The sequence below is a fragment of the Dioscorea cayenensis genome, chromosome 9, assembly GCF_009730915.1.
Source record: "Dioscorea cayenensis subsp. rotundata cultivar TDr96_F1 chromosome 9, TDr96_F1_v2_PseudoChromosome.rev07_lg8_w22 25.fasta, whole genome shotgun sequence".
NCBI classification, from domain to species: Eukaryota; Viridiplantae; Streptophyta; class Magnoliopsida; order Dioscoreales; family Dioscoreaceae; genus Dioscorea; species Dioscorea cayenensis.
In genome coordinates, this window is record NC_052479.1 from 29,800,351 (window position 1) to 29,824,727 (window position 24,377).

Sequence of the window (24,377 nt, forward strand, 5' to 3'; positions counted from 1 at the left end):
TTATTTTAAATTATAACTTTTTAGTTCATCTATTATATTTAAATAAGTCATATTAGTTTCTTTTTTGATGATTTAGAGTTTAAAAGGATTGACTAAATTAAAATTGTAGAGGCACCGAAAAATTACAATAAAGGGTAAGTTTGGAAAAATAGAGGGAATGTTTAGAGAATTATATCTATCAAAAAACGCAAGTTCATAATTATTTAATTTTTTTAAAAATAATTAAAATTAAAGTAAAATTATAGTTAAATTCTGAAATTTTTAGGATTATGCATATAAAAAAGGATTTAAATGTAATTTTGTTTGTGAGGGAGTATTTATGAATATAAAACTTTTCCAGGGGGGTAATTGGAAAAAGTGTACGGATTTTCTCTTGCTAAGGATTTCAGGATCGAGAATCCGATTTCTCTAGTGTTGCGTTCCCTTTCCTCGTCTTTCACCAAAACTCCAGCTTTGTCTTTCGATTCTCCCAGCTCTCGGTTGCAGAGGGCTCGATTTCGATCCAATCATGGTGAGCCTTGTTCTCCTCTTCTCGCTGATCTCTATGTTGCTATTATTGTTTTGTGTGATCTCGCCTTTGGGTGGATCTCGAAATTAGGGTTTGAGTTTTTATTAGACTTCTTTTCAGTGTTTTTTTACTTCAGTTTATGGTTTTTTTAATCTCTATTTTGATATGTTTTGAGTTCGATCTCTGCGTGTCTGGTGGGCGTGTAGATAAGCGCCATAAAGAAGCTGCCTTTGTTTGTGTTTTCTTTTTCTCCCTTTTTGTGGAAAAAGGAGAAAGTTTGGCCTGGATTCCATGTGGGAATTTGGTTTTACGGTGGTGCTTGGTGATGATATAGATGGACGAGTAGCATGAATAGCTTCTCATTTTGTTCGGTTTTTCTTGGAGCGACTTGTTGTGCAAAAAATTTAGGATTTGTTTGGGTTGATGGAGAATATTGGGGTTTTGTGATAGTTCTTCATGTGAGCTCCAAAGCATGAGTGAAATTTGGTAAAAGAAAAGGATTGCATTTGAAAGGATGTTGTGATCTTTGGTTATGCTAATGGAGAATAAGGTGTTAGTTGATGTGCAAAGTAAGTCTCATGATTTGATTATTGTCAAGAAAAACAAAAAGTTGATAGCTTTGAGTTTTTGTGCACTCACTCAGGTGCAAAGGTTATGCTTGTTTCAGTGGAAGGTAAGATGCCTGTTGTTATGAGTAATGTTTTTATGTGTTGTATCTTCTCAGCATTTTACTGTTGTCAACCCTGATAAATTTATTTTGTTGAATATCTATTGATTAATTGTGGGAATCAAATTTTTTGCAGGCGAACAGGCACACGATTATTTTGATGCAGACATCTCAGAACAGAGCAACAAGAACATTTATGGACTTCGACTCAATTAGCCAAGCGATGGATGGTAGTTATCATTCCATCAGACATTAGACTTATTTTTTTCTTGAGAAATGAACTATGATCATAGATATTCTTTTGATGCTCTTGCTAAAGGATTTGATGATATGAAGTTATGAACTCATGAATATTTTCAGAAATTTTGCTCACATCTACCTTATGCGGGTGTGCAATATTTAACACATTGATACATGATCTCCTTTGGACATATATATGTAAATGGCCTTTAGGTGATGTTTGTTGTAGTTGGAAAAACTTGGAATTAGAGTTCTGTAATTGGGATCTGAAGTGAATACTATTATCTGTAGTTCCTCATTATGAGCTGTATATGTTGGTTACTATTGGATTACAATAATGCTTTTCAGTTCCAGTTGTATTCATCTAACTAATTATTAGTACTACTACAGTACTACTTGATCAGGTTTTGTATAAAAAGCTACCAAACATGGCCTTAATGTATGTAGATGATTACACTTATATGTGTGCACCTGTTGTTCCTATAATTCATCCACTAAATTGGGATTGCATCTTTCTGAAGAATGGAAAGTTTTTGTTGTTGCTGTGTAAAATTAGTAATGTCCTATGCTTAAAATAGGATAACCAAAGTCTCCTTTTTAAGTTATAGGTATCTGAATTGATTCAACTTTTATTGAAGAAATTTATTTTTAAAGCTTTTATTTCTTATTTTCTTACCCTTTTTGTCACCATGGATAGGTATATGTGGCTTGTATGAGAGGAAACTCAAGGAGCTTAATCCTACCATCCGAAACATCACTTATGACATTGCTGATCTCTACAACTTCATCGATGGCCTTACTGATCTGAGTGCATTGATGTATGTGTTCTTTCTACAAAGTTACCACATTCCAAATGAGCTAATATAATGAGCTGAACCATGCTTTTCGATCTTGATTGCAGTTATGATCACTCAATCCAAGCTTACTTACCCTATGATCGGCAGTGGATAAAGGAACGAACTTTCAAGCATCTAAAGAAGTTGGCTTCTCACTAAATATTCGAAAACTCTGTATTCACTACTAGTGTGCGGCCTAGAAGTGGTTTGTGACATGTGGAATTACTACTGTTGTGATGTTGCTGCTAAAAGCTTCAAATTTCGGCCATGACTTTGATTGCCAAGTATTTTATACCCTATGAATGTGGATATGTGATTTGTTTCTCGTCTGCTAATATTTTGGACAATGGATAAATAGAGGGCTTTTACTGTGTTTTACTTCTCTTTGTTTGTTTTCAGTGTTAATTATTGGATTTGGGATGCTTGATAATCCTGTTTGCATTGTTGTTCATGTAGGTTTATTATTGTTTGCATTATTTGTGATGCAGATTAAGAATTATTTATATAAATATGAATGTTTTGCAGGGTATATTAGCAATTATTTACTTCTATCTGTACTCAAAACAAATTTTCATAAACTAATTGTAAACCATTTTATTTTTTAATATCATGAATAATGTAAAGCTTTTTTCTTTTTGTTTTTGAATTTTAAATTTTTTTCCCAGCTGAAATTACATATAATAGTCATAAATACTCATTTGATATATATGTTGCAAATTTCAAATTTTTTTACCCACCTTAAAATAATTAGATATAGACCATTATACGGAGTGGTTAAGATATTTGATTTCCAATGAAAGACGAAGTTGAACTGGAAGGGTTTATATCGTAAGGAAAAAAAAACTTATTACATGTTACACCTTTAAATAGGGATATTATGTACACATTCATATGTTTTTCGTATTTCTTGTTTGTTTTGACCATCATCAGTCATTTTTTTAAATTTTATTTTAAGAATCAATTAGTATCATTAATTAAATGAGTGATTGTAAAGGAGTTTAGCCTACAATCTATATTTAATAAGTATATATATATATATATATATAACTTTTAAAAATTAATTATTACATATTCTAACTAAGAGTTAATTGTAAAATTTTCTATATGGTAAGAACTTAGAAGGCCTTTTTGTCATTATAAGAAAAGTGAAAGGGTTGTTTATAATGAACAATGAAGGATTATTGCATAATTTTGCTTAATTGTAAATTTTCCAAACGGTAAGAACTTACAAGGTGTAATTATCCACAAAAAAAAAGAACGTTTTTTGAAAAATTACTATTTAATTTTATTTAATGATAAATTTCTCAAATGATACAAACTTTAGAAAGTACTCAATAATTTATTAGTATTGGGAGCCCGTATAAATGATGAGAGTTTTAATTATAAATGATGTGATATTTTTTTAAAATGTATAAATAGTGATTGTGTGTTATAAATAAATAAATAAATAAAAAAAATAAAAAGATAAAAAACCTAGAAGGGGTTCTTTGTAATTATCATAAAAGTGAAGGGGGTTTTGGTAATGAAGCGGGAAGGATTAATCCGCAATTTTACTCGGGTTCACGGCCTTCTCGACTTCATAGTGCGAGGAACCCCTTCTGATCCCTCTCGCTACTTCGATCCCAATTTATTAGGTTTTCCTTTTCGATCCGCTTGAAGCTCTGTGATTCCAGGTATTTCTTGTGAATTCATTCCTATTTCTAGGGTTTTTTTTTCTTTTGATTTATTTTTCCGTTCGAAATCTATGAGCCTTGAGGTTTTAGTTTGTGAAATCATGATTTATTTGGGTGTTTTTTTTTCCCTGGATGGTCATCAGTTTGGAAGCTTGATTTCTTGTGAGGCTTGTCAGCGTTTCTTGGATGATTATTGAATGCGCCTGTAATTTCTTGTGTTTTAAATAGTGTTCTTAAATCTTGTAGTCATGATTTCAGGACACTAATTTGGAACCATGATTTCTTGTTTTCTATTGATAATTTGGTTAAATTTCTAGTTGATTTGTAAGTATTTGGGGGAAATTTAAGCTTTTAGCCAGCTATGGGAACTTTGTTTTTCTATTGTTTTTGGCCAGTGCTTCTGCTGTTTTCTTTGTTCTTTGGTTAAAGTTCTCGTTGATTTGTAAGAAGTGTGTGAATATATATATATATATATATATATATTTTGCAAAGAGAAGGGTAAAAATTTAAGCTTTTAGCCAGTGAGAGAACCGTTGTTTTGGTTTGTTTATCTGTATTTGGTTAAGGTATGGGATTGGGCACGCCTTTGCTTTCATTGCTCGGGTTGAAGCCTAATTTGAGATAATGAATAACAACATTGTGTGTGTTTTTCATGGCTGAGAAGGTGCTCTGGTTTTTGGGCCTTGAGCTTTTGATGAGAGGATGAAGACACCGTACCAGAAACACAGGAAGGATGAAGAAGCAAAGAAGAAGGTGAGGATTCTTTTCTTGATTCAAAGATTATTGAAGATCATTTTATTGGTTATTTGATATAAGTGAATTTTGAAGAGAGATGAAGAAGAGACTGCTCGCTTATTAGAGCAGTTTAAAGAGTCTTTCGAGGGAGATGACCCTTCTGGGCCAAGAGCTTTTGTACGAGGAGGGACAATCGACCCCAATCTGAAGCCTCGAAATGATCCTGAAGGTTAGTCTTAGAACTAAGTTTTTTTTGTTCCTTCAATTAGCTATTTTTTTTTTCTTAATTCATTGCAAAGAATATATTCATACTTTTCTCAATGGGAACACATTAATAAGAATATGGGATTTTCTATCATTCGGCAATGGCAGGTGGAAATTCCAAAGATGGGGTATCTGTACCAAAGAAGGGAAGTAGGTAAATATAAATGCTTGATTACTAGAGATGGAATTTTGGTTCTAGCCATGTTCCACAAGTAAAGAGGCCACCCTATCTTCTGATTCAATAAGGACATAATGCTATATTAGCCATTCATCATGTATTATTTGAGATTATGGTACTAAATGAAGCTTATGCTGTTCTTGTGTTGATGGTGGTTTGTGAGACAATTATATTGCTTAATTTTTTTGGGTTGTAGTAGTAGTAGGAGGAAAATGATTGCTAGAAAATTGGTTGTAATTTGGTAAATGTGCCCTTTTACATTAGGCTTGTTAGGTTATTATACTTAGTTGTGAAGTTATCAGATTATTGTGCAGCATGCATGATTTTCATAAAAACTGCTAAATTTGATTAATTCCCTCCCATTCTGATAAATGCGGATGGCCCACATCACCTTTTCCCCAAAATGCAAAATTCTCCCTTTTTATTGACTTGGCACTCAACAATCACTTTTTCTAAATAGTGTGGATTCTTCTAAGGTCTTTTTCTTCATAATAATTAGGTATATAATGCCTCTTGTACTTTAATTTGCAGTATGAGCTTATTCGGGTTCAGGTGGCATGAAGCCAGCATTTTGATAGCTAGTTTCATGCCACTGGGTTTAAGGTGGAGAACGTCAAATATTGACATCTTGTAAACCCACTACCACTACCATCAATACACACGCACACATGCAAACTTACACTTTATCTATGCTTGACTTTTTGTAAGTTTTTATTAGTGTTTATTTCATGTCAGAAGTGTATCACAATGAAATGATAAAATAATGAGATCAAGAATACTCTGTCTACAAAACCAATATTTATGGAAAAAGTTTGAGTGAAAAATCAGTTTTACAATTGGCCTGTGTTTTGCTATTCTTAAATTGGTATTACTATACGCAATTGGTTTTGTTGTTCATCTTGTCTTTTAGAGTCTTATTATTATTTTTTGTACTTCCTCCTTTTAGAATTTGTTCATTGAGTTGTTAAAGCCACTAATAGTCCTTGAGTTTAACAAAAAGAAAAATATTCATTTTATCCCCTAAACTCTATGAAATGGTTCGTTTTGACTCCTTAACTGTACAAAAACGCTCATTTTGTCTTCTCTGCCCAACCTTACTGTTGGAGTTTACTGAAGTAGCCTTATGTGATAGCTGATGTGGAAATTTGCATTTCACATTGTACCACATTGGTGTCAGATTTCAATTTTAATTTCTTTTTTTAGAAAAAGGTGTTGATGTGACAAAGTGTGCAGTGCTATGGCTCTTTCTAATTATTCTAGAAAATATATAGTTACATAGCAGCTCATGTGGCACATTTGCCACGTAAACTACCTTTAAAAACAAAACATAAAAATAATAGTATGGGTGATGTGGCATGCAATGTGGCACAATGGGACATTCAGTTTTCCATATTAACTGCCACATCAATCTTCATGACAGATCAACCCTCAACAAGTGGTGGTGGTGTTGTACAGCTGGCTAATGAGAATATTTTTGTTAAGTTCAAGTGTCAAAACAAACATTTTTGTAGTTTAGTGGTCAAAATGAACATTGGCCCAAAGTTTAGGGGCCACTGGAGGTTTTAGTCCTTTTTTGCATGAAGCTGGTGAATGGCCTGTTTTTTTCCGCAAAGCAGCATTTCACAGCTCATGCCAGCTCATCATCTTCAGCCAGGTGGCATGTCCTTTTAACAATTGATGGGCTGATTTCTGTACCTGTCTAACAAACATTAGCACTGATCATCCTTTTCAATTGGCAAAGTTCATTCTTTTGTTTATTTTTGAGCAAATTTATGTTGTTTGTGAGCTTCTAGTTCTTACTTTATTTTCAAATCTCTCCTAGATTTTGATAGAAAATATTAGGCATCCTGCTCCTTCTCCTGTTTATTTCTTATTTAATACTCATTTGCATTCTTTTAGCCACTTGTTGATTTTTGTCATGTGTTGCTACAAAAATAGTAGGTTCTATGACTTGCGTCTGCATCTCCTTAAATATGAATGTTGATGATTAATATGAGGCCTGTTTCTTGCAATCACTGCATATTATTTATTTATTTATTTTTCAGTGAGTTCCTTAATTGTATTATATTATATTGGATTTGCTATGAACATTACAAAGTACAAACTTAGACACAAAGCATACTTAATGTTAACTTTATGATGAAGACTATGGACATCTATTAACCATTTGAATTTTGTAATTATGACTAACTCAACCAACATATGCATAATTTCAAATTGGCATTTATATACCAGCATAGTGTCCTGCATGTATCAGAACAGCCATTGATTTTCAACCCTACTCCGATTGCCAAGTTTGACATAGTTTGACTCATATTAATTGTGGAAAATTACATAAAGTGAATGCATATTGGTTCAGTGAATGGTTTACTTACCATTCCAATATTAGTTTCATGTAAGAATTATGCCACATGCTATGTTTATAAATGTGTCGGAGTTTGAAATTGATGGGTTTTTGCTTGCATGCATCCGCATAATGGGTGATTGCTATTATACACCCCACAAAACAGGTAATTCCTATCATTCCCTTGTAAAAACCTTATTTGCTCATATTCTCTTACAAATCAATTTTATTTTCTTGACTAGAAGTCAATAAAAAAAAAAAAGAAAGATCTAATGCCTCTCGGTCTCTTCTCTTAGCACATTTTGGGAGAGGGAAATAAAAGATACAGGTCAAGGGTAAATCTGACTTTCTATAAGGTCTTTAAGTTGACTTCTAGTGACAGAGGATATAATTGTTTTTATGGGGGCACACTAGCAAATATGATTTTTACAAGAGTATAGTAGCAATCAAACTTCTATAGGGGTGTAAAAGCAGCTTTTCCCAAAGTTGATTAGGCCATGGTCATGGTCATGTTGGTTCTATTTAGATTGCATGCAACCAGTTACATGAACACATACTTGATGGCGTACTGAAATCAATAATCCCTCATTTGCCATAACTTTTGTTGATCTGTCATGTTCTGATGTTGTCTTATTCAACTTCATTTGCCCATTTCGGTTTGACTTCGTCTTTGCTCTTTCTCTGGATTTTTTTTTGTGCAATTCATCTAGGTGACAAAGATGCATTGAGTGAATTGGTCCTGACATTCATGGTTTTAAAATCGGGGTGAAAGTGGCGCCTGAGGCGCCTCGGGCGAGGCCAAGGGCAAAGCCTCACATGCTTATGAGAATGGAATTGGGAGGCCAAGCCCTCACTGAAGACGTGACCCGAGGCGCACGCCTGCTACAAGGTGTGGAGGCTTGCTACTTCAAAAATCCAAATTTTGTAATATCATTATAAAGTAACAAAATATTTATATGTATATACTTTCAATTACTGAAAATCTATACATGTAAATTCAATAAAACCAACGACACCCATCAACACCTATGGTTTTGCACATGTAACACGCATCAATTTAATTTTTTAATCTAAAGATTAAGTGTAAATGACAAAAAAATTACATAAACTACAAATAAAATAAGATGAGTTGCAGATTAGTTACAAATAAGATAAGATGAGTTACAAATAAATGTTATAATTTTATTAATTTTTGAAAAATATATTTATTTTATAGATAAAAATAATATATTTTAATCAGATAAGATAAGTTTGAAAAATATTTATTTTATAAATAAAAATAATATATTTTTATCGTGACATAAGTTTCGGAAAATATTTATTTTATAAATAAAAATAATATATTTTAATAAGTTTCAAAAAATTATTTATTTTATAAATCAAAATAACATATTTGTTACTTTGTATTTGGTAGACAATATTGTTTTTCCAAAACTGGCGCCACCAACGCCCCGAGGCTTACGCCCGCCTGCTGAGAAGCGCCTCAAGCCCGCCTTGGTTTTGCAAAACCCAACACATTTACTTTGTTTGTAAAGTTTCCATATAAATGGTAACTTCCATTTAAGCCTTTTGTAAATTGATGATATTATTACCCTTTGATTTTTTCAGGTATGTGCCAACTTTCTTGCCTCCTATATCTAAAGGGCGGGAACCTGAGAAGAAGGTTTGTGGATCATTTGCTTCTCACTTGGAATTGCGCATTGTTTAAGGAAGATTATGGTTTTTCTTTTGGTTTGGATGCTGCAGTTAGAATACTTCTTTAACATTTGAATAATGTATACAATTTATTAGAATAGAAAAGTTATAGACCTAAACATAGTCCTTGGAGTAACATTTCTTATAAACCTAGAGAGTTAAATAGGACCCATATTTTAGGAATAAATTCAGGTCAACATTTACTGCAATTAGGTGGCCTATTTTACTTTTGTTCAACATGTATCTATCCCTTTAATTTTAGCTTAATGAACTTTCTTCTTACTAATGAGGTTGTCGTCTCCTGCTCTTGTCAATTTTCTTCAATATGGTTGGTAGATTCTGTAGAACATGTTCTATGGTTGGTTAAGTTGAAAGATGGTTATAGTGCAGATGATATTATAACATTCTGTATCCTGAAGTGGTTAGATCATGTGTATAGAAACAAAACCTCACCTTTCATTTGTCTTTTAAGCACTATCTCTGTTCTTTATGCTACTTTGGTCAACCTATTTGGTCAAATTTTAGTGTAATATCTTCTTGCCTCAATTTGTTATGGATTTGAATTGTTCCAGATTGTTTTTGTTAGGATGGATGTATCTTGTAGCTCATCTTGAGAGTTGATATACCTTCGTGTATGTCTTATCTTGTTTGTGGTACTATTCATGGGCAAATTCAAAGGATACGAACCATTAACTTTTTCAGTTGTTGTTGCTGCTGATCTTGCTTCTTTCACTTTTCTTTTTGTTGTTAACTTTATGTTGATGACTGTATTTTTTTGTTCCATATTGAAAGTTTTGAGACATCTTTTGCTGAAGTTGTTTTAGTTTTCAATGATTATAGGAAGATGAGAAGCAAAAGGAAAAGGAGAAAGGAAAAGTTCGTGTGATTGATAAATATGTAGAGGAGCTAAAGCTTGCCCAAGAATTGAGGGATAAGCGAAATCAAGATCGTGAGCTTCGGCGAGAAGGACGCCATGATGGTATTTCTGCTGTAAGTAGTCATGGTTCCTGGTACAATGTCACTTAAAGAAAGTGGAACTTGGTTCCTTGCTATTAAGCAGTAGGAATGATTTACCAAGTGTGATATAAGATGATTAGAGATTTAGTCTCTGAAACATTTTTTGAGTAGAGATTTAAGAAATTAAGCACTGGAAATGAATGCCATGCATTGAAAGAAAATGAAAATCCACAATCTACCAGGGCTAGGGTTTCCTATACACCCATTTTCTTAGAAAGCTTGTAGCGAATCATAAATTTGATCTCTCTGGCACTGAAAATATAGCAACTTGTGTGAGTTATGCACCCAATGTCATTGTAATCCAAAAATTGTTTCAAGTAGCCTTATCTTGATCATTTTGAGTTTAATTCATTTGATATGAAAACTTGATGTTAAAATTTGAGATCAACTATTAAATAACAAGAACTTTGGGATCTCTTCTGTAATTAAAATTGGGTTGGATTCTTAATATCATGAGCGAATGTAAATAATTGAAATATTTTTATTTTTTATACATTTAGTGTCCATGTGATGGAAAATAATGTTTCATTCATGCAACTGACTTGTAGGAGACCGCTTCACATTCAGCTGATCATCTTGTGGTTTCTAATCACTCTTATAATGTTTACTGAATTTCTGAACAAGTCTTTAAATTTTCTTAGTGAGAAGTTAGGGAGTGCTCCCTTCTGGGTTATGATGTCCAAGAGTCATATGCTGTCTAATTTTGATGCTCTCAAGTAACATGGCATGAATTTAGAGTTCTTGAAGTTTTATTTCTTTAAATTTTTTTAGTAATGTTGGTATGTGGGATCTCTAATACATTGGCACTGCAATTCTTCTTCTACAGACACTCAGCCATTTTGATGAACCACCAGATGGTTTTGATCTGAGTGGAAAGGTTCCAGGTTCATTTGATGATGGGGATCCTCAAACCACGAATTTGTATGTTGGTAACCTCTCACCACAGGTTGTAAATCGCCAAATATTTTTTTCTTGTGTTAAAGTTTTTCCATCATGTTCACCTTTTGACAATAGTTTTTACATTATTTGATTAGGTGGATGAGAATTTTCTTTTGAGGACATTTGGTAGGTTTGGCCCCATTGCAAGTGTGAAGATAATGTGGCCTCGAACTGAAGAGGAACGCAGGAAGCAGAGAAATTGTGGTTTTGTCGCTTTTATGAATAGAGCGGATGCACAAGCTGCTAAGGATGAAATGCAAGGTTCATTGGATTTCGTGCCATTGGCTTATAAGGACTTCCTCTAATTATACTTACTATAGTTTCCATAATTCATGTGTGTGGAAGTTGATCTTAATATTTTTCATTGATCTGCTATCAGAAGTTGATGTAGTAATCAATTAGTATATATCCGGATGTCTTCTTGTAGAGCAATTATTTTTGGGGAGCATGTTTTGTAAACATGTTTCATGATTTCTGTGTTTGTTTTCCCTTGTGGTTGTTTTAGATTATTGTATCGTTGTCTTTTATGGCTTACCTTCATCCTCCAAATTTAAATGTGGTTTTTTCTGGTTTGGCCTGTCTGCCTTAGTTTTTATATTCACTTGCTTTTTTATTGAAGATAACCAATTTGAATTTTTATTGTCATAATATTCAATTTTATTTCCTTGTTGCATTGCCATCTTTTGTTAGCAAGCAAAAATCGATGATTATGACTTTAAGATTTCTGTGATGTGTGACAAATTGAATTTCTTCATCACAGGTGTAGTTATTTTTGAGTATGAGTTGAAGCTAGGGTGGGGTAAGTCTGTGCCTCTGCCATCACAGGCGCTGCCTGCCCCTCCACCAGGACAGATGGCCATTAGAAATAAGGAGGTTTGTGGACCTTTCTGATTTTCAGTCGGGATGTGAGCAGCTGAGCTCTGTCACACATCCTCTTGCATCTTGCTATGAGTGTTCAGTCGCTTGTAAATTCTGAAGATTTTCTTATGAAGTTTTTATGATGGTTATTGGCAGGGTGGTGCTGTAATATTGTCTGGCACTCATAGCCAGCCGGCGTCTTCTATAACAAGCAAAGTTTCTGATCTGGTAAGTCAAGTAGGATATGCATGCTATCATTTTATCAATTTATGTGCAAATATTATATGCAAGGTTTGGGGGCTTCAGTTTGTTATTTATATTCATCAAGTTTTATATAGATGTAAGTGCTTTTCTTTCTTTCTTTCTTTCCTTCCTTTTTTTTTTTGGCTTTGAAGTTTAGACATTTTAGTTTATAATGTAGACTTACAACCAATCACCCATTGTTACAGTGGAGGTTTTGCTGTACTATTGTTTTCTTTAAATTATTTGCTCTTGAGATTTGAATATAAGATTGTATTCTCATTGTACTTTGCTGTATAGGTGCTCACTCCAAATGTTCCTGATATAGTCATTGTTCCTCCCAAGGATAACCACCTCCGGCATGTGATTGACACAATGGCATTGTTTGTTCTTGATGGTGGATGTTCCTTTGAACAAGCTATAATGCAGAGAAGCCGTGGAAACCCATTATTTGGCTTTCTGTTTGATCTTGGATCTAAGGAGCATGCATACTATGTCTGGAGACTCTATTCCTTTGCTCAGGTTTATGCTGCTTCCTTGTTTAACAGAAGTTAACTGGATGATTATTTTTGTGTCTACCAATTCAGTTCAGGGATTAAAATGAAATTGTTTGATGTGTCACTTTCAGTTTGGTTAATATTAGCAATTATGGTACTAAATATGGGTATCCTTGATTTGGTTATGGCTTCTTCTGGGTTCCCCAACCATAGTGGGAATTGACCATATTATTTATTTAAATCACCCACATTGTTTCTTAGTCCAGCAGAATTCAAACCCTTTAATATTTGATCTGGTTTAGCAACATGTACCTTGATTTGCTGAAGGCTGCTATCCTTATCTGCATCTAGTCAGTTTCTTGTTCTTAATCTTTTATATCACCTTGGTTAGCCACTATCTGATTTACTAAAATACTGAGTGAACAATTTGAGGTTATATTCTGATATTTCATACATTTAAAATGCAGGGTGATACTCTTCAGCGCTGGCGGACAGAGCCTTTCATCATGATTACTGGTAGTGGAAGGTGAAATACCACCACAACTGTTAACCCGTAGTCCTTTGAATCACTAGAACTCTCACTTGGCAGTATCACTGTTATCATGTTCGCAAGATTTTATAGTTGATTTATGTTATTCCGATCTTTCCAAATACAGCTGTACATTTGGTTCAAATGCATTTAAGATAATGTCAGTGTTTCTCCATCCAGATGGATCCCACCTTCTTTGCCAACTGTTCAAAGCCCAGAGCGTGAGAAAGAGACTGGCACCACATTTGCAGCTGGTAGAAACAGGGTGAGTTCTAATTGAACTTCTGGAATGGGTTTTGTTGGAATATCTCATATCTTTAATTAAAATGGACAAGATTCATGATTATTCTGTTTTACATTTTCTAGAGAGTGGAATTGGAGCGTTCTTTGACAGATGCACAACGAGATGAGTTTGAGGATATGTTGCGGTCTTTGACTTTAGAAAGGAGTCTGATAAAAGATGCTATGGGGTTTGCTTTGGATAATGCTGATGCAGCTGGAGAGGTAATTGCAATTTTTTTTTATTCATGAGCCTACCATCTTGCAGATTCAACTAATTTGGTTGAACAGATCTGCATCTCACTTTCATCTCATTACATTTTTTGCAATCCACAAATGGAGATATTCATCATGCCTTATTATGAACCTTAAGCTTATGTGAAAAGGAAGTCTAATCTATAATCTAGTTTTTTATTCTATTAGTTCTTGGAACTTTTCTTATTTATGGAGTTTATTTCCATGTAATTGCAGATCGTTGAGGTCCTCTCTGAATCATTGACACTTAAAGAAACACCGATACCAACTAAGGTTGCAAGACTTATGCTTGTCTCCGACATACTTCACAACAGCAGTGCTCCAGTGAAGAATTCCTCTGCTTATCGCACAAAGTTGGAAGCTACCCATACCAGACATAATGGAGAGCTTCAATGACCTCTATTGCAGTATCACCGGAAGGATCACTGCCGAAGCACTTAAGGTAAACATGATTGTTGATATCATTATGCTTCCTGGTTCTGTCCACCTTCCATGAGTCTGACAGCCTTTATTTTATTTATCAAATGCCTCAGGAACGAGATTTTGAAAGTTTTTCAAGTGTGGAGTGACTGGTTCCTCTTTTCGGATGCGTATGTGAATGGGCTCAGAACTACTTTTCTTCGTTCAGGGAGCTCAGGTGTAGTTCCATTTCACTCTCTTTGTGGGGATGCACCTGAAATCGAAAAAAGAATCAGCTCTGAAAATCCAAGTGATGTTAAGATTAATCAAGATGGTGCCCTGGCGATCGGAAAGGGTGCAGCAATGAAAGAACTATTAGGTCTTCCTCTTGTTGAACTTGAAAAAAGATGCAGACACAATGGCTTATCTCTTTGTGGTGGTAGAGAAATGATGGTTGCAAGACTGCTCTATCTAGAGGATGCAGAAAAGCAGAGAGGCTATGATGATGTCAGGAGCGGGCATAGTGTTTCAGCTAAGTACACAGATGATGAAAGCCAGATCGGTCATAGTTCTCGACATGGAGTTGCTGATCTCAGGACCAAACCTTTCACACAGAAATCTTCGCAGCATCGTGTTGGGGGGGATGTTGTGGGGGATGCGATGTTTGAACCATCTGTAGATCCTGTGTCACCGGACTCCGAGGCAGGTGCAACTACAATCAAGAAAGGAAGTTCTACTCAATTTCTCCCTGCTTCTAAATGGAATAGAGAAGATGATGGCAGCAATGATGATGGTGATGATAAGAATGCCCAGGTTTTAGGCTTAAGTTATTCCTCACCAGGAAGCAGAAACACTGTTGGTGAGCCTGAGAAGGGAGATGAAACTGAAACTGAAACTGAAACTGAAACGGTGTCTTTTTCCGGTCCTCGCACTCACAATGACAACAGTATGAGTGAAGAGCACAGGTTTGAATGCACTTCTGTTGTTTAAGATTGTGCATTTAGATGAAAAGTTGAAGATTTATTCATCATTTTTCCTTGCAGGCAAAAATTAAGGCGTTTGGAAGTCGCTGTATTGGAATACCAGGAATCTCTTGAAGAACAAGGCATGCACAATAAACAGGAAATCGAGAAGAAAGTTGAAAGCCACCGTAGGCGTCTTCAATCCGAATTTGGTCTGTTAGATTCTTCTGATGATCAGAGCAGCAACAAGCACCCAACTCGTAAGTTTTACCGCAAAATAAGATAAGAACTCCATTTAGTATGTTTACATGATTTAAACTCTAGGATCTATACAGTAATTGATCAACTGAACAAGAAGCCAAGCCGGATTATATATATTTTTTGTTAGTGTACTTTATGTCGATAGTTGTTTTTGTGGGAGAGAATCTGATCTAATCACTGTAAACACAGAGCGAACAAGAACTGGGACTGAACAAGACAACAGTACTTATGAATCTTTGAAGAAGCGGCGTCGGAGCCATAGCCGGAGCCGAAGTCCACCGAGCAAGTCATCGTCGAGGGACAAGGGAAGAAGAAGCAACAGCCGAGATCGGCATCGGAGCAAGGACCAATCTTATGAGAGGGACAAAGATCGAAGAAAATGAACGTAAATTGCCTGCTTGAAAAGTTTTTTTTTTGAACTTAGAATGATGAAAACTTGAGCCTTTTCCAGGCAAATGTTTGCGTTAATGTAAGATGCAAGCTTGTTTTTGCCTTTCGATGGTATCAATATTACGTTGTGTTTTTTTGTTTAATCAAATAATACCATTTTTATGATCTTGAGTCTTTCAGTTAATTTCTTTCAGTTAATTAGTGATCTATCCTCATCATCATCATTATGATTATTATTTAAACATTAGAAATTTAGAGGGAATACTTGCAATTGATTGTAATGTAAATCATATTACTAAATCATCCTCTTAGGCTATGTTTGGTGCCCGGATATCCCAGGATGGGGATGGGATAGCCATGCCAGGATGGGGATGGGATAGCCATGGCTACAGTCCCATTCGGATGTTTGGTTTTCCGGATGGGGTTAAATAGGGAATGGCCTCCATCTCTGAAAATGGGATGAGTGACGTCCTTCTAAATCGGTGGGACACCGCTCATCCCGCAATCTCATCTTTTCTCTCCTCCCACCCATCTCCATACCTTTTCTCTTGAGCCAGCTAAGAGATAAACTCACCCGGAGGAGTAGCCAAATCCGTAGATCCGATCTCCTTTCTTTTTCCTCAAATTGATTAATACAAGGTGTTCTAGATCTCATGGGGTTTTCTCTCTCTCTCTCTTTTTTAATTTTTTTTCTGACCGATTGATCCAATGTTCTAGATCTCAGGGGTTCTATCCAAAGCGTTTTGATCTTAAGCTTGAGGGAAAGTACACGGCTATTAGAGGTATTCGTGTTCTGTTTTCCAATTTGTTTTGATTTTTTTTTTCAGTTTTAATTTTTTCTCTTTGTTCTTTGTTTTTTTAATTTTTAATTTTAATTTATAATTTATGTTTTAATTTGAATTTGAGTACTGATTGCTTGGATAGAGAATGAAAAAAGAGATCATTTTATATGGATAGAGAACTAAAGAAGCAACAACTAGCCTAACAAATTCCTAACAAACTCCAAGGTTTCTTGAGATCTTAATTAGGACCAACTTAACCAAGTTTCAGCCATGACATATATGTGAGACCATAAGGCCAATCAAGCACAAGATAATTTGCCCTGAATAAAGCTTAATGAAGGAAAAACAACCACATCATTGTAAGTACTCAATCTTGTCAACAAGAGTTGATGTTAACTGACACTGCAGACCATTTTTCCAAAGACAAACTCTTTTGTGACACCAAGCCAACCATAGCACAACAGAGTATTCACAGTAAATTATACTGCCAGACTCAATAGTTAGGTTGTTCACAAATGTGATCATTCTCCAAACCTGTACTTGTAAGAAGCATGAACTAACTATATACATCAATATTTAAATTTGATTAACTTTTGATGAGAAGCTCTTAATATTGCACTTTGCCAAGAAGATTTAAAAAAGAAAAATAATTGATTATTACTTAAATATTGAAACTTACCTTATTAACCTTGAATGTTTCTAGTCTATTAGTTAGCTATGAATCTCAAAAGAACCATAATGGAAAAGCTTCTAATCCCAGTCCAGCGTGTTAGTTTATAAGCTTCTTCTCTAGCATAATCATATTGTAATGTTTCATCTCATTCACTTCATTTCAACCTCAAAAACTGCTTTAGAGAATTATAATGTAAATCATCATCTTCGAATTCATGTGAAATTGTGACATGAATTTGAACATTGAAACTCTAAAATCAATTAGAATGATTATGTAAATTGCACACCCGACATTCAAACCTGATAATGTAAATTGAACATCAAGAGTTCTCCCTACATCAATTAAAGCATATGAATGCATTCACATGATAGCTAACCACATTTTGCATGGCCATGTTAAGTTTATTTTATTTATTTCTTTAACCTTGTGCAAAAAGTTTGATGTTGATAGACTGAAATATTTAATCAAGATTATAGAGAAAGCAAAGTTTACTTGATAAAATGGCACTCAAACACTCTCAAAGTTGGTCTTTAGTCCTAGTACATGCTAGTAAAACACCAAATGGGATGTAGTGGTGGTGATTATCAGTTGTCACTCATAGCATCATGCTTGCAATTTTGAATCATTAACTATCTTACTTCAAGAAGATGGGCTAGTAAACCGTATGTTTGAAAAATCAGTCATGGTATAGTGATTTATTTTTAAACACAATGATATACAATACAATCATATGTCTTAATTCTTGGTAGTTCCATCCAAATCAATTATTGATTAACTTTTGTATCAAGTAGGTGATTTTTCATGGAGAAAAATAAAAGAAAAACCTCGCGGAAATTACGAGAGGTCGCAACAATTGTAGCCACAATTATGGAAATTATAGTAACACATATAAGTAAGCGTAGGGTATGTCGTACACCCAATTCATGCAGTCATTTGTGCTTTAAGAGAGAATTTTGGTAAAGACTGTACAGACTCTAACATACATAACCATCTCCGAACATTAAAGGGCATTAATGGGCTATAATCAGATGACTTTGAGAGATGAGTGGTGTGGGTTGGGACGAAGAAAACAAGAAAATAATTATGGGTTAAAAGGAATGCATGACATATTTGATGGGTATAATCTTTATATCCTATAATTTTGTAGTCACCCATTACACTTTATTTATATTTCTCTAACCTTAATGATAATTTTTTTATTGTTTTGTTGACAAAGCCATCCAAATGAAGAACCATATATAAATAAACCCATTGAAGACTATGATATGTTTGAAGTTGTTTGTGGCAATGATCATGCAATAGGGCGTTTTGCTTGCGATAGTATTGAGTCATCTCCCACTGATGACGGTGTACCAAACTTTTCGCAAGATAATTTTAATATTGGATTGACACCAGAGGATCATTGTTATATATATATATATATATAAATTGGTTTTGTTAGAACTGGAGCTTTATAATTGGCATCATTTGACATAAGTCAAGATGACGTGGCAATAATGATGTCGTGGCAAGTCTAGTGATATGGCAAGATGACTTGGCAAAAGATGTTAATGTGTTTTGAAGACTAGAAGACCATGGTTGGTGCTATTTTTTGAGGATCGCTATCAAGGAACCAAGTGGAGAAAATCTATATGAGCTACATTTGGTAAGAGCATCAACTTTGGAGGATCTCTCTTGAGTAGCAAGCAAAAGGTATCTAGAGAATATCTACAAAACTATTTTTTGGAAAGAAGATCTATTTGAAGACACAATGATATCTATGGTCACAACTAATTTTTTATATTTTGAAGAAAAAACCTAAAAGGGCTATTTTATTAAATAAAGAAACAACTAAAAAGTCAAAAGGGAGAGAAAAGAGAGAAAGAGAAACACTAAAGACAGAATCTCGACCGTGTAGAAAGAGATTTAAAGGACAGAGATTTGTGTTGTGAGCAGCCAAACTAATAGTAGGGGTAATCCAGGCTTTGGGAATAACATGAATAGCAGGATTAGACACCATGTCAAGAAGGAACCGATGGTTGGAAATCTAGGGAGTGAGGTATCACGTGACAGGGGAAGTATTGTTTCTGATTTTCTCCAGCAAATTTGGGTTGATTATGAAGATATGCTGAACACGGAGATTGAAGTCAATTGCCATTTGAAGAGCTACTTGCATAGAGTACATATTAGCATTGTGTTGAGTATCAATTGAAAAGTGAAGACTGCCTACAAGGGAAACAACATGATTAAAATTGGATTAGAAAAATCCAGTAGAACTTACCATGTTTTTTGGGTTCCACATTGCAAAGGAAAAAAAGGAACTTCCCATTAGGGTTGGAGAAGTTGTTGATGATGAAACGCTTGTAGGAGAGTTTCGAATAACTCTGGGAGAATTCCTGAGCATGGGCCAGGGCTCTACAAGCAATAACATAGTAGTTTGGAGTAGTATTTTTGAAGATTGCATCGCAACGAGCCTTTCAAATGAACAATATAACTACATCGATTACTGAGATGATAAACTTGGAATGGTTATAATCAGTGAGCCACACCCCAAAAACTTAAGCCATCAGGAAAAGAGAGATCGTTGTTAAGATTAGAGCTAATCTGCCTCCAAAATGTTTGAGTAAGTAGATGTTTGCTAGTTTCATGGACATTACGATAGAGAATACGAAGGCTATTAGGGCCAAAATGGAGTTGATGGAGGTAGTCATAAGTGGCCAGTCTACCTTTAAACACAAGCTAGAGGAAATGCTTGACACGGGGCAACACCAATTTTCCAAAGTTTGTTTCAGCCATCCCAGAGATTTAGAGGGATTGTGTTTTGATTTAGCTGATGATACACCGTGCAGAAGTCTTATATACAATGGGATTTGGGAAACCAAACCTAGTGGTTATTTGTATTGGAGTCGATCATGCTTAAATTGGAGGAGATAAAGTTTGAATTTTTGCCAAATAAACTCTGTAGCTTATTGGTGTCCCATCTATCATTGTGAATCAAATCAGAAATAGTAATATGTTCAAAAATTGAATCCATATTTAAGAAAGTGGGCTTTAAAGCAATTGGGATTTCAAAGCTCCAAGGGTCATAGAAAAGAGAAGTACTCGTAGGGTTTATAGAATTAATCCAAGAAAAAGGTTTTAAAATAGCAGCTGAATGACAAAGTCTATTGAAAAGAGGGCACGGGATCCTTAAATTTATTTTTCCATACTTGACATGCAGAATATCGACCCAAATAATATCATCATCATTTATATACTTGAAAACATTTTTGGCCATAAGAGAATGTTTAGAAAGAGCAAGATTTTTGATGCCTAGGTTCCCTTTAGGCTTACCTTCAATTATACAATTTCAAGCCACAACATGGATGCCCTTTCCATTGCCACCCTTATACCAGAAAAAACTCCTCAAAATTTTGGAAATCTTATTGTGTCGGGAATAGGGTAAATAGAAAGATAATGGGTAGGGAATTGAAAGCAGAGAGGAGTTAATCAAGACAGTTTTTGTAGCGGGAGAAAGATGAAGATGTCTCCAATAGTTACAAGTTCTACAAATTTTATCGACCATGGAGTTAAAAGCAACCACAAGTAATTTTTTGGGTGAGCTTAAAATTCCCAAATAAGAAATTTTTTGGATGAATGGAGATCAAGTTTGGAAAGAAAATTTTGAAGATTTTTGAAGACTATCGTGAGATGGAGAGCCAAAGGAAGCATTCTAGACCCAAAAAGATGAGTTTGGAGCTCTCTAAGCATCATTAGAACAAAGACAAGGCAAACTGGGTGGCTTATGGGTAGCTTACGGTTGTCCTTACGGCCGTAAGTCAATTGTAGAAGATCTTGTAGGCATGCTTATACCCGTGAGGAGGAGTCAGAGCCAATCTATAGGATCTTATGGGCAAGGCTTACGCTCGTAAGGATGCCCATAAGGACCATTCAGAGGAGCTTAATTACAACTGCAGTAGACTCCCAGTAACGACAATCGCAAGAAGCAGAATAGTGAAGCTTACGGTCCAATGCTTATGGCCGTAAGCTGGACCGTAACAATATCAAAAGACCTTATAGATGGGGCTTATAACCATAAGCGTTCTTGTAAGGCTCGCGACAATCTTCTCCATCTCCCTTACAGCCTAGTCCTTACTCCCTCGTAGCAGCCTGTAAGCAGTTAGGTACAATTAGAACTTGTGAAAATTTATAGGGCATTCTTTATTCTATCTTTGTATCTTTTTTAGAGCGATTCTTGGAGGCAAGGTTGAGGAAGAAAAAGGCTGAATCTCATGCACTCTAAGAGCGATTTGGAGAAAGATTTGGTCTTACATTAAAGGGGATTGAAGATCGTAGGCGTCAAGCTCATCTTGACGGTGTGCGTGGAAGATTCTTCGGTGACTCTTCATCGTAAGGATTGAAATGGTGGTTTTAATAGATCTTATGTCTTCCTTTATTCCTTGTATCTTGAAGGCTTGTCCTCTATTAATGGAGGGCTAATTTGTAGATTCTTGGTCATAGTTAAACTTTAGGGTTTATTTCTTTGACCTTGGTTGTTGGATCTTTAATGCTTTAATTGATTTCCTATTTGTAATCATATCTATTTGAATCTAATTCCTTGTTTGAATGCTTGGTTGCTAACGTGGTGAAATCCCTAGCTATCATGTTTGATGTGCTACGTCACGAGTAGAAATACCCACCTAGCATAAGCATGCCGTACGTGATTAGAGGGAATTGTGAGTAAGCCTGAGTATAAGGGTACTTTGGAGACTTCATCTCCCTCAATTCTCTCGAGTGAGTTATTGGCAATCTTCACGCTCTTTGCAATCACGTGGAGTGGATTTTAGAAGAAATCGCATTTATGCTCTGTATTCTGATTAGGGATAATCTTTTTCTTTAGGGGAGATTATCTACTTAAGGGATTATCTTTAGCTCACATTGAGGTTTCATAGAGTGTTAATGCGATTATGTGGATGTCTGTATCAGCTTCGCACCTATTTAGTTACTATTTAGTTGAAAAATCGGAGTTTAGTATAATTTTGGAAACCTCTATGTTCAAATAGGATTGCATGCTTAGACAACTATTGTCCTACACTCAATAACCCTAGAGGAATGCTATGCATTGACAACACTTTCTTCCTTGATTTCTCTCATACTATTTCTCGTATTTCTTTGTTTTTGCTTTCTTTTGTTCACACGCAAGCACCTCACTATTCAGGCTAATTTTTGAATCTAGAGGTATTACTAATATTCATTTTCTTCCCTGTGGACCAATACTCTGTATTTACGCACACTTTATTACGCGATTAGCATGTACACTTGCGACCCTATTATTGGCGTGCTCAACTGGTTGCGTGCTCAGGAAGATGCGTTTAAGGTTCTAGATTGAGTGGTAATGCTAAGTTTTAGAAAGCACTTAAGCGGGGTTCACGCACATGTGAACATTAGAACTAGTAGCACACAACCGCTACTCACACTTCTAAAAATATGCCATCACCGATGATTCGAACTCTCATTACTTAACCCTTACCTGTACCCATAACCCTTACCTTATACCCGTATCCTCCAGGGTAAAAAAAATCATACCCTTATCTTTACCTGCAGGGTACGGGTATGCCCGCGGGTACCCACTTACCCGTGGTTCAAATTATTGAATTAAATTTTAATAATAATAATAATAATAATAATAATAATAATAATAATAATAATAATCCATTATAATATAAAGTTTAAACACATGTCCATAAATTCAAAATTACAAGTTGATACATATTTGTTTATCTTAAATCATATAATCACATAAAAATTATATGTAACAAATTGATTTATATAAAATAACAAGTTGATTAAATTTTTTTGGCATCTATTTGGAACTCAACCATAACTCTACCTTTATTGCTTATATTTAATTATCTTGGTTTTTGTTTTAAATTTTTGCATATATCTACAATTTATATTTTATATAGTTTTAAATTTTATAAATGTCAAGTGAGATTTTGAAGTGAAGTGCAATTATAAATTAAGTAATTCTCATAAGTTTGTAAATTAATTAATTAATTTATATATCTAATTGATTTCTTAATAGTATTTTATTTTTCAGGATGTTCTTATTTTTTATATTTGTTTTATAATTTTTAATTTATTTTAATTTAATTATGATTCTTTATGGTAAATTTTCACGTGGTCATTGTGTTATAGCGGATTTCCATTTTGATCATCGTGTTTCAATTTGTTTCTTTTTTATCATTAAATATTGATTTGTTTTCACCTGTTGGTCACTTGGTGTTTTCCGGCCAAATTTAAATGACGTGGCGGCCGGAAATGCCACGTCACTTTTTTTTAAAATATTTCTCTCATCCCAGCTGGAGAGAGGATGCTGACTCGGCTCACTTAACCCTAGCGAGGATGCTGACTTAGATCACTTAATATGAGTCAGCATCCACCTAATCTCCTCCTTTCCCATTCTATTCTAGGGTTCATCCATCCAATCCGATAGAGAAAAAGACATTGGATCCGAGAGAGAAAGGGAGACATCAGATCCGAGAGAAAAGGGAGACACTCGAAGAAAGCTAATGAAGTCTAGTTTCCAATCCCAACAAATTTCATATCAATTGAAGTTTCCTAGAAGGAGTTATGGCTGCTAGACTGGAGGCCTATCAAGTTGACTGGTTTCAGTAACTCCTTTACTTTCTATTTCTGCAGCTTCTCTTTTAGTCTTAATTATCTCTTAAGTGTTTGTTAGTTTGATAACTTTGTTTATCTTTAAGTTTTCCTATTCTTGGAGGGTTGTTCCAAGAGTTATATACTTGGATTGGGTGCCTAAGGGAGGACATCTAATGTTTGGTTAGAGAGTGGGAGGCTGTGCCTCATTTTTCTTGGTTCTTTTCTTTGAGCTTGTGCAGGCCATTGAAGGAACTCTCTCAACTCTGTATCTCTTTGGGCAGATCTAGGGAGTGGTGAGTGGCTAGGTCCTGTATCCGATCGTGGACTTTGTTCGGTGGTGGATCTCATCCCTTTTGTTACATTATTTCCGCATCAGCAACAATGGAGGAGCAATGGTGGTGTTAATGGTGAGCCAGAGGACATTCTTGATGTGTTCATCTTTCTTAAAGATGATGAAGGAAAAGCCTCTCTTAAGAATTGAAGAAATTAAGGCACAATCTGCTGTGAGTGTCTATTTTCATATATATATAGCCTC

At 34.9% G+C, this 24,377-nt stretch overlaps 2 protein-coding genes and 1 long non-coding RNA gene across 4 annotated transcripts; all 3 read left to right on the top strand.

Moving 5' to 3' along the window:
- The first annotated feature begins 365 nt into the window (after window positions 1–365).
- On the top strand, window positions 366–2,633 carry LOC120268873 (enhancer of rudimentary homolog). The gene is made up of 4 exons (XM_039276134.1): window positions 366–511; window positions 1,312–1,405; window positions 2,113–2,233; window positions 2,317–2,633. Exons 1-4 carry the CDS (start codon window positions 509–511, stop codon window positions 2,408–2,410), a joined length of 312 nt encoding a protein of 103 aa, XP_039132068.1. The 5' UTR covers window positions 366–508; the 3' UTR covers window positions 2,411–2,633.
- Window positions 2,634–3,794: 1,161 nt separating this feature from the next.
- On the top strand, window positions 3,795–15,931 carry LOC120268874 (protein RRC1-like). The gene is given in 19 exon segments (XM_039276135.1): window positions 3,795–3,924; window positions 4,589–4,677; window positions 4,753–4,888; window positions 5,032–5,077; window positions 9,054–9,108; window positions 9,981–10,130; window positions 10,984–11,103; window positions 11,192–11,357; window positions 11,857–11,969; window positions 12,111–12,182; window positions 12,495–12,716; window positions 13,159–13,217; window positions 13,401–13,485; window positions 13,587–13,724; window positions 13,971–14,120; window positions 14,122–14,196; window positions 14,295–15,118; window positions 15,197–15,375; window positions 15,566–15,931. Coding segments are annotated over 18 exon segments (2,835 nt in total). The 5' UTR covers window positions 3,795–3,924; window positions 4,589–4,626; the 3' UTR covers window positions 15,760–15,931.
- Window positions 15,932–16,375: 444 nt separating this feature from the next.
- LOC120269396 lies at window positions 16,376–24,340 on the top strand. 2 transcript variants are annotated; one of them, XR_005539149.1, is made up of 3 exons: window positions 16,376–16,405; window positions 16,484–16,548; window positions 23,653–24,340. It is a non-coding gene; the product is annotated as an uncharacterized LOC120269396 (long non-coding RNA). The 2 variants fall into 2 exon arrangements; XR_005539150.1 differs by lacking the exon at window positions 16,376–16,405 and having other exon boundaries at window positions 16,426–16,548; window positions 23,653–23,853; window positions 24,082–24,340.
- The last annotated feature ends 37 nt before the right edge of the window (window positions 24,341–24,377 follow it).